We start from the raw sequence: 15155 nt of genomic DNA on the forward strand, positions 1-15155 counted from the left end.
AGGTTCTGAGGCACTGCTACAGCAGAGACACCAGATCACAACAAGATTTATCACCCTAGCGAAATCTCTGCTCTACTAACTCTTACTTTCTCTCTGTCTTTCTCTCTGTCTGAACCTCGATTTTAAGTTGTACGTGTCATGGGAGAGGGATCGGCTAACTTCAGGCTCCGGGGAAGAACTGTAAGCCTCACTGGTAGTCTTCCTGAGGTGATCTCATGAGAGAAATGTCAAATTTGCCTCATTACACAAACTCAGAATCACATATCACATATATAATTACACATCTAATCACAATGAGAGTGGTCACATTTTCTCCCAGTCAACAAGTCTGCAATTACCTTCAGACCAACAACAGCTCGTCAAGCCTGGGTAGTGTTGACACTTTGGTTGTAAGATGGGCCCAGGTTTGGTCCCAACTCTGATGTTAGAATCTACACTTAGCATCACACACGTTCTTTACTCAGACAATGAACTTGCTGATTGGAGATGAGGTCATTCCAAAAGCTGATTTTACTGTAGGTTCCACAATGCAGGTACACATTTCCAACATCCCTTAATTGCTCTGTAATAGCAGCATTGAGAGTAAGCTGTGGTAATCAAAAGACTGTAGACACCTCAGCCAGAGGGGGGGCTCCAACAAGAGGCTGAAAAGACAATTGCTGTGTGCATCTACAGCTCTGCAAAACAAGAAGAGACCACTGCACCTTATTCTTTCCTTTTTGAAGTTGAGAAGGACAATTTTAAGTGAGGAACAGAAGGGTAAAAAGTGTTTACCCTTCTGGTAAATGGTGCACTGGTCTCTTAAAAGCCCAAGAATCATCAGTATTGTGAGTACTCTCATCTTGTGTTTGTGTGAAAAGACAGCCAAAATAGATGGACACAAATTGAGCAAAGGATGGTGTGAATTTGAAGAGTGTGAGTTGCAGGGGCAAAATAAAGTAATCCTACCAAGGTCTGGACCAATAATTATTCATCCTGACACTTGTACTCTATTGTACTGGAGAAGGCCTGTGCTGTCACAACTCCCACAACTCAGTGAGAATCAATCACAACTCTCACATTCTGATTGTCACATTCTTCCACTGGTTGAGCTAAATGGCATCCAACATTAGGACATCTGTTGGTCAAAAAGGGAAATGCCCTTTTGCCAACAGATGGTCTCTCAGTTTTCTTGGGTGTCTGTGATATTAAGGCAGCTGTCCATCCTCATGTGCAGAATGAGCAATAGGCGAAGGCTCTTTCTGCAAGTGGTGAAGGCTGGCATGTCCACTCTCGCTGACCCAGTTCTCCGCCTGACTAATCACAACCTTTGAACTCCACAATAACCTGTGAGGGAGGTTAGGTCAAACGAGAGGATGGTGACCAGAGAAAGAAGTGCAAGCAATGTAATTTGGGAGAGAGAGACATGAGGAGGCGATTCTTGCTGTGAGAGTGAACAGTGAGTGCTACAGGATAATGAAGCTTAATTAGAGGTTGGGCTCTGCTTTGTCAAAGATAATTAAAGTTGGCAGTCGCAGTCGAGAAAAACTGAGCACATTTTTCAAACAACGTAGTGCATTTTAATTGACATAGAAATTACATCTGTCATATATTATCTTATTCTTTTTGAAGGCTGTTATGATTTTAAATAGCATAAAGATACATATATAAATCTTGATGATTGTAATACAAGAACTGTATTACAGAAACAGAGTAACTAGCTTTTTAAAATCTATTTAAAGAGTCCCTCATGGGAAACTCATAATCCTGATAGGTTTAGCTGGGGACAAACAGCAGTTGGCCTCCTTCCTGGGGTGTGTGTGTGTGTGTGTGTGTGTGTGTGTGTGTGTGTGTGTGTGTGTGTGTGTGTGAGCAGACTGCTCTGTGTGAAGGCAGTCGGCTCCTCACTCTCCATGGGGAGTTTGAGAGGCACGGTAGTCATCTTTATTATTTTGCTAATCACCAACAGCTTTGTGGTTATTGGTCTTTGATGACCTTGAATTGTATTTCCCAAGAATATTACTCATATGAAAATCATCTTATTCCATTATTGAAGCATCACAACATTCAACTTTACAGAGTCACAGGAGGTGCAAGCCCGGATCCACATTTGCATCTTGGTATCAAGTGTTCAAGAGAGAGCGGACTGTGGAGGGGTAGTCATGGTGGCGGAGAGAACATTAGATTTCTTTCTTCCCTGCCTTTCATGTATGTTGGGGCCCCTGAATCGTTTTCCAGCCTTCCTCTCTCATAGAATGTTCCATCCTCAAGCTCATTGTACTGTAGTTGTAAAGTACACCAAGCAAGAAAGCCCCCCTTAGTGGAGGTCCATGCAGCCATAGCAGTAGCTAACGTAGTTACTGTGCCTTAGCAGAAAAGGCTGTGTTCATTGCTAACAGTCTTGTTGAACAAACAATATTAATTATACATTTTGTCTTTATTTAGCATACAAAATAAACAGCCCCCAGCTCATTTTCACAAAAACTTGACTTCTACATATATACAGTATATGTGACTTTTTCTACATTATGTCCCATCACCACGGATACTACTCCACCATTTGTACATCATCTGGAAGTCCTTCATTAGTTCTGAATGGTGCCATCTTGTGAATGTGCTTTTACAGTACAACACCATACTACTCCCTCGGTGGACATCAACACTTGTATACTCACACATCCTAAAAGTCAGAAATGATGGTACTTTGTTAAGATGTTAGATAAAAATACACTTGATATGAATCTACATTAAAAAACTAAATTTCCCAGTTTGTGTCTAATAGTTTAAATGTAAATTGCATTGAAATAAATGACACTTAAGCCTGTGTGTAAATGGCTTGGCATCTTGTATGGGGCTAAAGTGCATCGTCATAATGACCGCCGCCACAGCCACTGTGTTAAAGGCACTGGGAGGCAGATTCATTCTGATGGTGCTATAAACAGTATGTTAACAGATTGACTGAGAGACAAGGGTGGTTAGGAATACTGCTGGGTGAACTGCTGGTGAAACTCCTTCACTTTTTCCAGCAGGATCTTCAGCTTGTCAGTTGAAGGCAAAATGGTCATTCTGGAAAAGGAGGAGGAGGGGATTAAGGGACAGAACAACAGTGCATAATAAATCATAAACTATGCACACTCACACTCCACAGTAATCGATTAGCTAGGTGCAGCAGGACTTTGAGCGAAGATCATTTCACAATAGGACAATGACACAGTTTCTTTGTTAAAAAAAAGAAAAAGAAAAGAAAAAGAGAGTAGAGGTGAGTAGAACTAACCTGAAGTGGTAGGTCCCCTCTTTCTGTCCAAAGCCACTGCCAGGGACCAGGCAGATCCCAGTCTCTTCCAGCATCTTCATACAGTAGAACATATCTGGAGCTTGGCCCATTTCCTGGAGAAACAGGCCCACATCAGGCATCAACAATATTGAACATCCTATTTTTTATGAAGGCTATTTGAGTCGGTGAGTGGCAGATTTCCAATGATGGCCAGTGGGTGGAGGTCTGACCTGGGCCTCTCTGATAGCTCTGTCTGGCAGGGTGATGCGGGGGAAGGAGTACATGGCCCCTTGTACGGGGTTGCAGCTGATGCCAGGCACCGTGTTCAGAATCTGCTCTGTCAGACGGGCCTTCTCTGCCAGGGCACCGAGGGTAGCAGTGCGCTCCTGAGAGAGGAAGAGAAAGGGAAAAGAAAGAGAGAAATTAAGTGAAAGGCAGAGATAGTCAGACAGAGAGAATAATACATAGAAAGACGGAGAGAAAGAGACATTTGAATATAACATAACAGAATAAGGCCTTTGTCTCCATGTCCTCCTTATGTTCAAGTTCAAGTCTTTTATTGTCAGATGCACAGAACAACACAGGGTCAGACTGGGCACTGAAATTCTTAAGACAAGACAACGCAAAGCAACCTGGCATAACATTACATAAGTACACAGAACATAGATTACATCTATGATAAACTCAAACATAGTGAATCTCCTAATATACAATAATATACAATATTCAATACAGTATACTAAACCTGTAAATACACATAATACCCTATACTAACCTTATAAACTTATACTAACCTAAGACAAGGGAAGTACAATGGTGCATATTGCTGATCGTACAACCAGTAGCTGAAATAACCTATACTAACCTTATAAACCTATGCTAACCTAAGACAAATGAAGTACAATACTGCAATATTGCTGATTGTGCAACCAGTAGCTGAAAGTGACAGTGTGTAAGTGACTAGTGAGAAGTGTATCAGTGTCCATATCAATGTCCATTCAGAAGCCTGATGGCCTTTGGAAAGAAACTATTGCCCAGTCTGCGTGTGCGAGACCGAATGCTTCAGTATCGCCTGCCAGAAGCCAACAGGGTAAAAATGTACAACTAATCAGGAAATATTACACGCTTCAACAATTTTACCCCCATCGTTAACAGTTAACGCACTTTTATTACGGTCATTAATACTGTCACTGCATTCTGCATGATCAGGGATTGGGATGTTTGTCGAGTGTTACTGAACCTTGATGAAGGAGTTATGGGACGGCTCTCCAGGCTGAGGGGAGTTGACCACCAGGTCCATCAGGGCCTGACCAGGGACAGGGGGACACAGGCGGACAGAGACCAGCTTGCTTAGCTGGTCCTTCACCTCACCATCCATGTTGATCACCTCCATGTAGCCCCCGCGGAAACCACACCTAGCAGACAGACAGAGGCAGTTATTTTGGAGGAAGGCTGTCTCTATTCTGGGGTCTAGCCTTAGCACCCTAGAGGAAGTGGTAGAGGCAAGGACTGCCCAAGCAGCTGTCCATTATGGATAATGCCTTCCTCCCCCTCCACAGCATGGTTGTGGTGAAGACGATCACCTTTAGTATAACACGGACCACACACCAGTGTCACAAGGAGAGCTACCGGAAGTCCTTCTTGCCAGTGTCCATTACGGTAAACATTATAATGATTCATTGCATTGAGTATTATGTGTTTTTGTATTGCGTATATATTTTTTTCTTCTTGTATGTGTTATCCATTTGTATATTGCGTATTTGTGTTGGATTTTTTTATAATATTAATAATCTATTCCTATTCCTATATCCTCTTTTTTTATCTTGCCTGCTGCAATGCCGCAATCTCCCATTGGGGATCAATAAAGTACTTATTATTCCTACTACTATTTCTAACAACTGTAACAAGAGGTATGGAGAGACAGGGTTCTCATGAATATGTAGTGAATCTCAGGATGACAGCTTACTCTCCCATGTAGCACTTGGAGGTGGAGTGGAAGGATGCCAGCTCCACAGTGCTGGAATACTCTGGTCCCATCTCAAACAGAACCTTCTTGAAGGAGTGGAACTCGCATCCCTCTGCATACACGTTGTCCTGGTACACCTGGGAGGAGGGGCAGAGGGGCAGAGGGTTCAACACTCGTCCCCTGCGGAGAACCTTAGATTTAAATGAAGGTCCGAGTTTTTTTATGGTAGGTTTCTAATGCAAAGAACCCTCAACAGTCTTAATTTGTTATTGTACCTCGTCAGCCATTAGGAACAGGCGCTCCTTTGCAGCGAATCGGATCACATCCTCAATACACTGCCTGCTTTGGACCTGACCTGTCGGAGAGATGGAGATTTATGGGGGAAGCGTTAGATGTGGATCTTTGTTCTGTGGCGCCATCTATTGATCAGCCTTGGAGAAGCACAGACAAAAGCACTGTCAGTTTAATCTCCCTTTCAACTAATGACACCCTACTCTAACATCAATCCAAGTGTGATCGATTTTTCCCGATGGATTGGTTTCAAAATCCTTTTTCGAAACACTAACACTTTGACCGACACATGAATATTTACATAGACCTTTAAGTCGGGCCTTAAATCAGAGTTGACATGTCTCTCGACGGGGGTGAGTGAGAGCTGGTTTAACCGACCTGTGGGGTTCCCAGGGTTGATGATGCAGAGTGCCCGGGGGTTGCAGTGGCGCCTGGCCTCCTCCAGAGCGCGATGCAGCTCACTGATGTCCATGCTCCAGCACTGCTCCTCGTTCAGGTAGTAGTTGATCTGCACGGCGCCCAGCTCCGCCAGGGCGGCTGAGTAGAGGGGGTACTGGGGGATGGAGATCATGATCCCCGTCCGCTCTTGGCCTTCGCCGCACACCAGCAGCTTCAGCATGGTCTGACACAGACACGGGGGGAGAGAGGAGGAGGAGTGTGAGAGGCTACAGAGAGGGTGAGAGGGTACATAACAGGGTGCGTCTCAATAGTCTGACAGTGTCCCCTCACAATGTCTACACCTTTCTTTCCCATGCACGTTAGAAAAGTAGCTCATTATTATTCAAAAATGTTGGTACCACAATGCCATCACTGGCTCCTGTGGTGAGGTAGATGTTGTCTGGATCGCTTGGTACACCTCCATCCCTGCGTTCAATGTAGCCGGCCACGTCCTGACGCACACAGTCTATACCCTGACTGGCGCTGTACGCACCTGAGGAAGACACAAGCACATCCAGGAGGGTCCATAACCAAAACTTTTCTTGACCCTTCATGTTACGATATGACGTTGGAACATTATAAGACGCTTAGGAGGTTTCATATTCCCCCCTGATTGATTAAGGTATCCTCTTTTTCACATACCAGGTTGTCAGAATAAAACATACCCAAACTGCTCCCTCCACAAGACTTCAAAATGCGACGCGCTCTACTTTTGGCATCCTCTGGAAAACTATTGTCATTCAGGAGTTCCGGGTATGAGCAGAGTGCCAGGACCTTGAATAAGACAGAGGGCAGGGAGCTAGATGAGACAGAGGTAGATAATGATGATGATGCATGACAATCCGAGGTAGGAGAGCAGGATTAAAAGAACTGAGCTTTATTACACAAATTCAATAAATAAACCGGAGGGGAAAAACAAAGCAAAAATAACTTGGGAAGACATAGGGCGGAAACACGAAGGAGCAGGTTACTCACACAGCGACACAGCAACCCAAAAAGACTACAGCTGGGTGATTAATGACGAAACATGAGTGTGTTAGGGAACCAGGGGAGAGAGAGAGACAGGAAACGCTCACAACACAGACACACACCCAGGGAGCCCAACAGAAAAGCAGGGGGCAGGTTAAACACTATGAAAAACTGGGGCACAGCGAGGGCCATGACATGGGGACCTAAAATGCAGTGACATACCTGACGGAAGAAGGTGATTGGCTGCTGGCCCATCGCATGCGCGTCACCAATGTTGGCCTTGATGACCTCAGAAAAGGGCTTCTTGACCCCCTGCAAGACAGACAGACAAGGCATTAAAAAAAAGATGCACAAAAGTGAAGGATGATCATCGTATTTTAATCTATTCCATCAGAAATGCCTATTTCTGCTCATATGCAATACTTCAACATCAAAATCTAAAGTAATTGAGGGGAATTAGTTTGCCTTTGTGAATGTATCAATATCAAAGCATACTGACAACCAGTCCTCATCCTATATCTCAAAATAGTTCAGAGAACTCCAACTGAAACACAGAAACCAATACCGCATAGAGTAGGCCTATTATAATGATATATAGCTCAACTTCAACTTTGTTGGGGACACAAGGCGACACGGAAAAACAAAGCAGATGTGTATCTGAATTGTCTGTCAAAGAATGATTTGATAAAGGTCAATAAAAAGGCCTTTCTTTCCTCTCTAGGTATCGTCTGAGAACCTTGTGTGTAGCACAGAACTGACGATGAGTCTTCCCTGTCCTCAGTCAGCCTCCAGATGTTTGCCATTTGACACCCACAACAACAAGCTCAGCAGAGCGGCCTCAAACGAAACACACTGAAGCACAGCAGGAATCAAATCAGTCCCTCTGTTGTTTCAGAGGGGAACTTTAACCCAATCCTATTGCACCAGCTGTACTGGTAAGAGTTCAGAAGAAAAAAATAAAAAGTACAACCCAGCTATTGGTCACCAAATAGAGGTGTCTCTCCCTTCTGACCAATCAAATGATAGAGGAGGAGTGATGAACCTGTGTTCAGAGGACCTCCCATTCATGACAAGAGGACTCTTTATTGCAAAAAGGTCTGTACAAAATGTGAGCCAGGCTCTACTCTCTGAGAGCATTCTCGAATTCCTGTGTGCCTGAGAGGGTTTTATCACTGCAAACAAAACTCAGTTGACATACAGAACCAATCAGTGGTGCATTCCATATCTGTGGGCAACTGTAAATTGGATTATCATTTGAATGCACGCAAATAAATAGGATAAAACAACATCCATATGAAAATGTGATCCCTGCAGACCTAATGGCAACATATTATATTTTCAAACATCACAGTGGTAAAAGACCATTGATAAAGGAATCTTTGATACATGCAAGAATGTTTGGGAGGAATGTGACAGCAACTGTGCATTCCCCTCTGTCCCCATGGATACTTCAGGTTTAAGCAGGCATCTCTGTGGGCCTCTCAACCAGCCGTCAGCAAAGAGTGAATGAACTGTGGATGGGGACTTTTGTTTTGCTCAACTTAGTATTTTCATTTCCTGTTTGATATCACAAATAGAGGAATTAGTGTAGTTACAACTTAGCCATCTCAGGTACACAGTAGGTGCCTCAACCCATAACTAAGAAACACAAGTTCCCAAGTATGATGTCGTCCTGGGTTACATTCTAAAAATGCTTGGAGGGAAAACAGAGTGCGTGGAGTTTGGGGCGGGGGAGGGGAGTGTGTGTTTGGCTATCTTTGGATATGTCAGTGTGTATTATTTCAGTACCTATTGGACAACCATGTGAGCTACAAAAAGCTTTTGTGCACGGTCTTCCCAAAGAAACCCAACACCTCCAGGCGTAACTCTGAAGCTATTGAGAATGCAGGTTTGACCAGTGAAACTTGGAACAGCCTCTATAGTAAAAAGAGACCATTGATCTGATAGCCCTACTGCTGGAGCGATTAAACTGAGGATTACAATGAAACCCCCTTATACCTGCTGCCAAAAACACTCATTCATACTCACCATAGACACTAGATACCTGCTTTTGAAACATCCAAAGTCATATTTGTTCTAATCATGTTCATGACAGCACCTCACACTAATACACATAATCCCAGTTTTGAGTCACAGCAAATAGAAAACGCAATGGATCCAAAGTTCATTACAACTCTACCATCTGCCCGTAGATGTCATGACCATGACTGTTTCCCCTCCCCCCCGCACCCAGCCCTTAGCCCAACCCCCCTCAAGCCAGCAAGGATCACTTAGCGGATGCTCCTGGATACAGGAACTCCAAGGTCCCACTTACCACACAAGACTGGGCTCTGTAAACTATTGAAGAGGTCACCATCTTTGGTTTCTCATAGCAACACTTTCAATAAAGCAATAGGAGGAGGTCAAGTATGCAGTTTGGTTGAAACTTCTGGGTTTAACCTGTGGACAAAATAAATCCCCCATGAACATTCGATGACCAGAGAGGACCAACCCGGATCAAACTGTTCTTCACATCAATCTCCCAAGCCATCTTGCACTGGATGAACTGCATGCATGTTGACAAAATGCTTTAAGTCAACAACTTCAAGAAGCTCCTGAGTGGGTCATTACATGTCAGGGGATGGCTCCTGTGGGTTTTTGGCACGTCTTGTTAAACGACAGATCCAGGAATTAAAGTGGCAAAACTGAACACCTTGGTAAACCATTTCGGACCTCTTATGGGGATTATATTAAGAGTGACACTGTGTACAACAGAAGGCAGTGTTATATTGAAGTTTGTGTTTGCTCCAGTGAGGGTACTCCTGTTAAAGCATTGTGGACATCATTGTATGGTTAAGAGGTGCATGTGTCCCCAACTAACTTTAGAGTTGGCAGAATTGAAAATGAATGACTAATTGCTAGACTTTGACATGTGGGTGGTTCAACTAAGCAGTTTATAATTAAAGAGGGTATGAGTAAAGGAGGTGAGGATCACAGTCTTCTCATTGGATACTATTTAGTGGGGTGGAACATGTGTACAGAAATAAAAGGGAGAGATCAATTCAAAGAAAACATCGTTAATGTAATGTATTTCTTAGCCGTAAATTGTAACACGTCAGCGGTGTGAAGTTGGAAATGCATAGAACGCTAAACTTTCACAACGGTTTGATTTTACACTATACGATCATTTGTCTCGTGCATAAGGCTACGAGTGCATTGCATTTTGGTTTACGCTCCTCTAGTAACAATAGCCGTTCACTTGAAGTGTTAGGCCAACAATTAGCCCAAAGTAGGCTATAGAAAGCGCCACAAAAAAAGGTGTACAATTCTACGTGTCACTTGTGTGTCAAACTATGAGAGCCTGAGTGAGACGATCCAATCTGATCTTAACTTTGGGGAACGTGGCAGCTCGGGTCTTTTGTAGAAAATGCAATAAATTGCATAAATAAGTACAATTCTAGACATAACATACTTTAAGCCATTGACATACGTTACCTCTTTTAATTCCTTCTCAATTTGCACTGCGCGCTGCACAATAGGTCCGCGCACAGCATATTCAACCTTCTTCACGGTGGGGTTCATGGTGTCGATGGTCAACACCTTGCCCCGAGAGGCCACTCCGTTTTCGGACATTCTCTCTTGAACACGACCCCTCAGCGCTGCGCTTATCCCTAAAGTTCTAACAACAGAATGAAAAGGGGATAGCGGAGAGGAAATCATCATTGAGCAGACACTGAATCTCTGGTGCCCAGGAGAATTGTGTGCCCCGCTGCTTAATATCAAGTAATTTCGCCCCTTGACTGAAATGCGCAAACTCCTGTACGGCAACATTGTACAAAGTTTCTTTAACACTTTTTACGAAGTAGTTAAGCCTGCAACCACCGTCACCCTCGACGAATCCAATAGTGTGTGGCGTTGCACAACGGGCACACGTTTGAAAAAAAAACCGGGCAGACCTTTGAACCTTACAATTAAGATAAGACGTTAAAAACAGAGAAAGTGTTATACTGTTCTGTTTGAGATGGGGATGTTAAAGCCCTTGTTCAAGTACAGATTGCTCTCTCTTACTGTACACATGGCAGTTCACCCTAAGTGTACCCCTGTTATAGAGGATTGTATCCCACCCCCATCTCCTCCAGTACCTATTACGCACCGTTAGGTTGTCAATCAAGGTCGGTTCTCCGGTTACCGAGACGACAGACAGAACTGATGAACCTATGCGAGAGGACCGAGTGACGCTTCATACTCTCGCTAGCTTCGTGGAACTCCCTCTTATTATTCGGCGGACAAACACCCGCGTTCAGATAGTTTTTGGGAGGAGACTGCAGCCAGGCCATTTTGCAGAAAATGAGCGCAACCCCTCCTATTTGGAAATGAGCCAATTTTGTGCACCTCAAATGCTGTAGTCTACCGCAGTTCTATGTAGACCACACTAAAACACAGCGATTCACTGCTGGATTGATTGCATCATATCTTCAACCAGAGCAGTAACTAGGCTACGTTAGGTGTTACGTTTTTGTAAAAAAGAAAAAAAAAGTTAAACTTCACTAGATGTCTGACAATGAATAAACACAGTAAACGAAGACCTGACAGAGTGTGGCCTCTTGATTGAATTGCATTTAGGGGACGTTAGTCTAAAGTTGGCATGGAGGGAATGTGGAGGATCAATGCCAAACCTCATTCAAATTGGGGGAATCTGCTGAGAAAACACATCTGGCTTCTGAATGTAATACACAAACACACACACACACGCAATGTGAATGAACACTGAGTTTGATTGGACTGCTGTGTTTGAGTTACTCTTCTGAAGGATCACTGACTAAAGTGTGTGTGCCCATTGAGTACGCATTATTTAAAAAACTAAGCTGAAAGTCACAAGATGTTGATAAAGTCTGATTAGATTAAATGATGTATGACGTGCTTGGCATATGTAAACAACATTGAATTGCACCACCTTGAATGTGATTGCTGCTGTATAGCTTCAGATAAATGAAACTTGTTAACCATCCCATAGGTCAGGGCTGCTGTCCTGCATGTTTTAGATGTTTCCCTGCACCAGCATACCTGATTCAAATGAATGGTCATTAGCCGGCTTCCAACGAGTTTGATAACGACCTATTCATTTGAATCAGGTGTGCTGGAGCAGGGAAACATCTAAAACATGCAGGACAGCGTCCCTCGAGGACCAGGGTTGTCTACCCCTGCCATTGATAATCACCAGCACCATCCTCTTAATACAGGGGTGTCGAACTCCGGTCCTCGAGGGCCGCTGTCCTGCATGTTTTAGATTTTTCCCTGCTCCAACACACCTGATTCAATTAAATGGTTTGTTATAACGACCCTTCATTCAAATCAGGTGAGCTGGATCAGGGAAACATCTAAAACATGCAGGACAGCGGCCCTCGAGGACCGGACTTCGACACCCCTGTCTTAATACTATGGCTGCGCCGGTCTCGTGACCTGCATGACCTACTCTCTCATAGATGTTATAACAATGATTAACCAGGCTATTACGCTACTTACTGACATCATGTCTGGCATGATTTAGCAAATTTTGCATTGTTCACCCCTAACTGTCCAATAGTCCATTTATCAAACAATGGAATCATAATACTCAGATAAAAATAATGTTAAAAAAAAATGTTGTTTTAGACATTTCCCTGCTCCAACACACCTGATTTAAATAAATGGGTCGTTATCAGGCTTTTGTTGATAATTACCCATTTATTTGAATCAGGTGTGTTGGAGCAGGGAACATCTAAAACATGTCCAACTTGCATAATAATTTGGAACACGGTGTAATATGTTTATTAATTTAAAGATTTACAAATCTACAATACAGTAATTAAGAAAAGTCCACAAACATTTTCACAAAATAAGAATACCAGTTTCACTTAAGGAAGATAAAAGGGTAATGCACTCATGGTCTTCAGACATATCATGTCCTCATCTTTCAAACGAATTCGAACAGCAGTAAGTTACAGACATAAAACAAGGGTTATTTCAGCAACAGTGTATGCAACTTCCAGTAACTCAGATAACAAGTGCCCTTAATCCTCAAGTAGTTGCGCCAAGTGTTCGCGTTGAAACATAATCTGTATTATACACAAGACTACAAAACATTCTAGGATATAGCCAGGTATAAGGTAAAGAATATGATTAGAATCACCTGCAGCAAAATGCTCTTCAAGTATATTTTGCTGGTCATGTTGACACAGCTTTAATCCATATACAGTAGAAAGCAGATCAATAGCCATCAGTCATTTGTCTAAATATCACATTACAAAACAGAACCCTGGGCCATTATCAACCTAGAAGCTAAGCTGTGGCTGTCGTGATGGCAGAAAGGGTCTGGGTGGCCACAGAACGCAGAGTGAACGTGGGCACAGAGAGTGGCGTGAGCAGATAGAGCTGGTGCTGGGGAGTCTGCAGGCCGAAACACTTACACTCCTCCGTCACCAGGTAGCACTGCAGCGGCTGGTGGGAGAAGCCCAGGGCGAAGTCCTCATGCAGAGTGTCCCCCTGTGGAGCTCCCTCCCCTGGGGACGCAGCAGCAGGGGCCTCCTCTAGGCTGAAGTAGCGTGTGGTGGTGAATGTGTAGAAGAGTCTGAGCAGCTCCCAGCAGCGGGACCTGGAGGGTTCAGGGGCGTCAATGGGAGTAGCACTGGTGATGGACTTCACACAGGAGATGGAGCGACGAGACTCCCTGTTAATGAACAGCAAGGCCAGCACGTCGGACCGGAGGCTGACGGTGTTTGGCAGGCAACGCTCCCCGACAGCCAGGCAGCCTCTCAGGGCCTCCACCAGGGGAGACCAGTAGCGTCCCACTAGCTCACTCTCAGCCCTGTGAAGGGAGGGGCTGGGGCCACACAGCATGCACACATCTGCCCCCGGGAGCAGCTGAAAGCGGAGCAGGCGGTGGGCCACTGTTGGGCTTCCCTGGGGCAGGAACACGGGGTAGTCACAGGAGACCGAGCCAGAGAGGGAGAGAGAGCGTGTCAGAGCAGAGAGGAGCACCACCTCCTGTGGTGCCAGACGCCACCACTTTTCTGTGGCCACGGCTATCCGTCCATGGATCATCAGGCAGCCAAACTCACTATCGGCAGCCTGTGTAAAACCCACTAAGGCTTCCTGGAGAAGGGTAGAGTTGGGAGGCACCAGACAATCAGCACAGTGAGTTAGGTCCCCCATGGTGCCCTCCAGTCTTTCCTCCAACAGTTGGTCAATGAGGCGGTAGCAGGAGCGTAGGTCCCTCTTAAGCCGCTCAACGTTCCTCACATTGGCCAGTTCGTCCTGTCCCAACACGAGTACCATGCTGTTCCACACGTTCTCCAACAGACGACGTAGGTGGAGGTCCTCATTGGAGCCGCCTTTATGCCCACCACTCACTGCAATGAGCATTACACTGTCTTGGAACACCCTCCACACCACCTTACTGCCACGGTCGGTCTCACTGCTTGACAACACAACTCCCTGGCCCGCTCCAAACATGTGCACTCCATTCAGTGAGCCAATTACAGAGAAAGGGAGTTGTTTGGAAGCACCCCGCGTGAACAGGGGAACCCCGCTGCTTGCTGTAAGACACAAGAGCTGGACTGACCCATCCTGGAGCATCATCATAATTATGATGGTTGTGGCTCAGTGCGTGCTCATTTGTCTTCTACTAACGCTAAACGTATGTTGTGCCAAAATTAGCTAGCAAGCTATCCAATTTAGCACTACCGTGATGTTCATAACGATGCACTGAAGGGAATGCATGCATTAATTTCTAAAGTATAATAATAATTAAGTGGTCACCATAAGCATGCAAGAAGAATCGGATGGAGCTTTAGTTGCTATTATTAGGAAAGGACCTACCGCTAGCTAACTAACTAGCTAGCCTAGCTTATGTGGCAATATATACACGAAACCGTACTAAGTAACGTTCCCACGGCAACAAGTAGTTATTCAGTCACATGATTCGAAATCACAAGAAAGGCAGATCCAAGACCAGTTTAACTTCATTTCCACTGAAGAATCCGTGGAAAAAGGCTGTTCTTAGTTCCGTTTTTAAATTACTGTACTGTAGCCTTGACCGCTTACGCCCTCGTGCTTTGTATCAATACTATCTGCTTGCTTGGGCGGAGTTTTTGTCTGAGAAAAGACAAAATGTGGAATCCCGAGGTTCTAGTCAAGATTTTTTATTCTACAGAAATTTGAAAGGTAAAAATGAATTCCTCAAAACTCAGTTGTTGAATCACAAAATATTGGTGGAGAATA

General features: G+C 44.4%; 2 protein-coding genes across 3 annotated transcripts; both read right to left on the reverse strand.

Moving 5' to 3' along the window:
• Positions 1-2856: 2856 nt before the first annotated feature.
• On the reverse strand, positions 2857-11196 carry gpt (glutamic--pyruvic transaminase). 2 transcript variants are annotated; one of them, XM_047026889.1, is made up of 12 exons: positions 11050-11196; positions 10392-10575; positions 7140-7229; positions 6614-6722; positions 6308-6441; positions 5889-6132; positions 5495-5574; positions 5220-5356; positions 4494-4668; positions 3484-3639; positions 3254-3366; positions 2857-3045 (listed from the first exon to the last, which is right to left on the reverse strand). In XM_047026889.1, exons 2-12 carry the CDS (start codon positions 10527-10529, stop codon positions 2955-2957), a joined length of 1467 nt encoding a protein of 488 aa, XP_046882845.1. In that variant the 5' UTR covers positions 10530-10575; positions 11050-11196; the 3' UTR covers positions 2857-2954. The 2 variants fall into 2 exon arrangements, with proteins under 2 accessions (XP_046882845.1, XP_046882844.1); XM_047026888.1 differs by lacking the exon at positions 11050-11196 and having other exon boundaries at positions 10392-11032.
• A 1511-nt stretch (positions 11197-12707) lies between these two features.
• fuz (fuzzy planar cell polarity protein) lies at positions 12708-15092 on the reverse strand. Its single transcript, XM_047026894.1, has one exon. The coding sequence runs from the start codon at positions 14514-14516 to the stop codon at positions 13215-13217; it is 1302 nt and encodes a 433-aa protein (XP_046882850.1). The 5' UTR covers positions 14517-15092; the 3' UTR covers positions 12708-13214.
• Positions 15093-15155: the final 63 nt, after the last annotated feature.

Source organism: Hypomesus transpacificus, chromosome 10 (genome assembly GCF_021917145.1).
Source record: "Hypomesus transpacificus isolate Combined female chromosome 10, fHypTra1, whole genome shotgun sequence".
NCBI lineage: Eukaryota > Metazoa > Chordata > Actinopteri > Osmeriformes > Osmeridae > Hypomesus > Hypomesus transpacificus.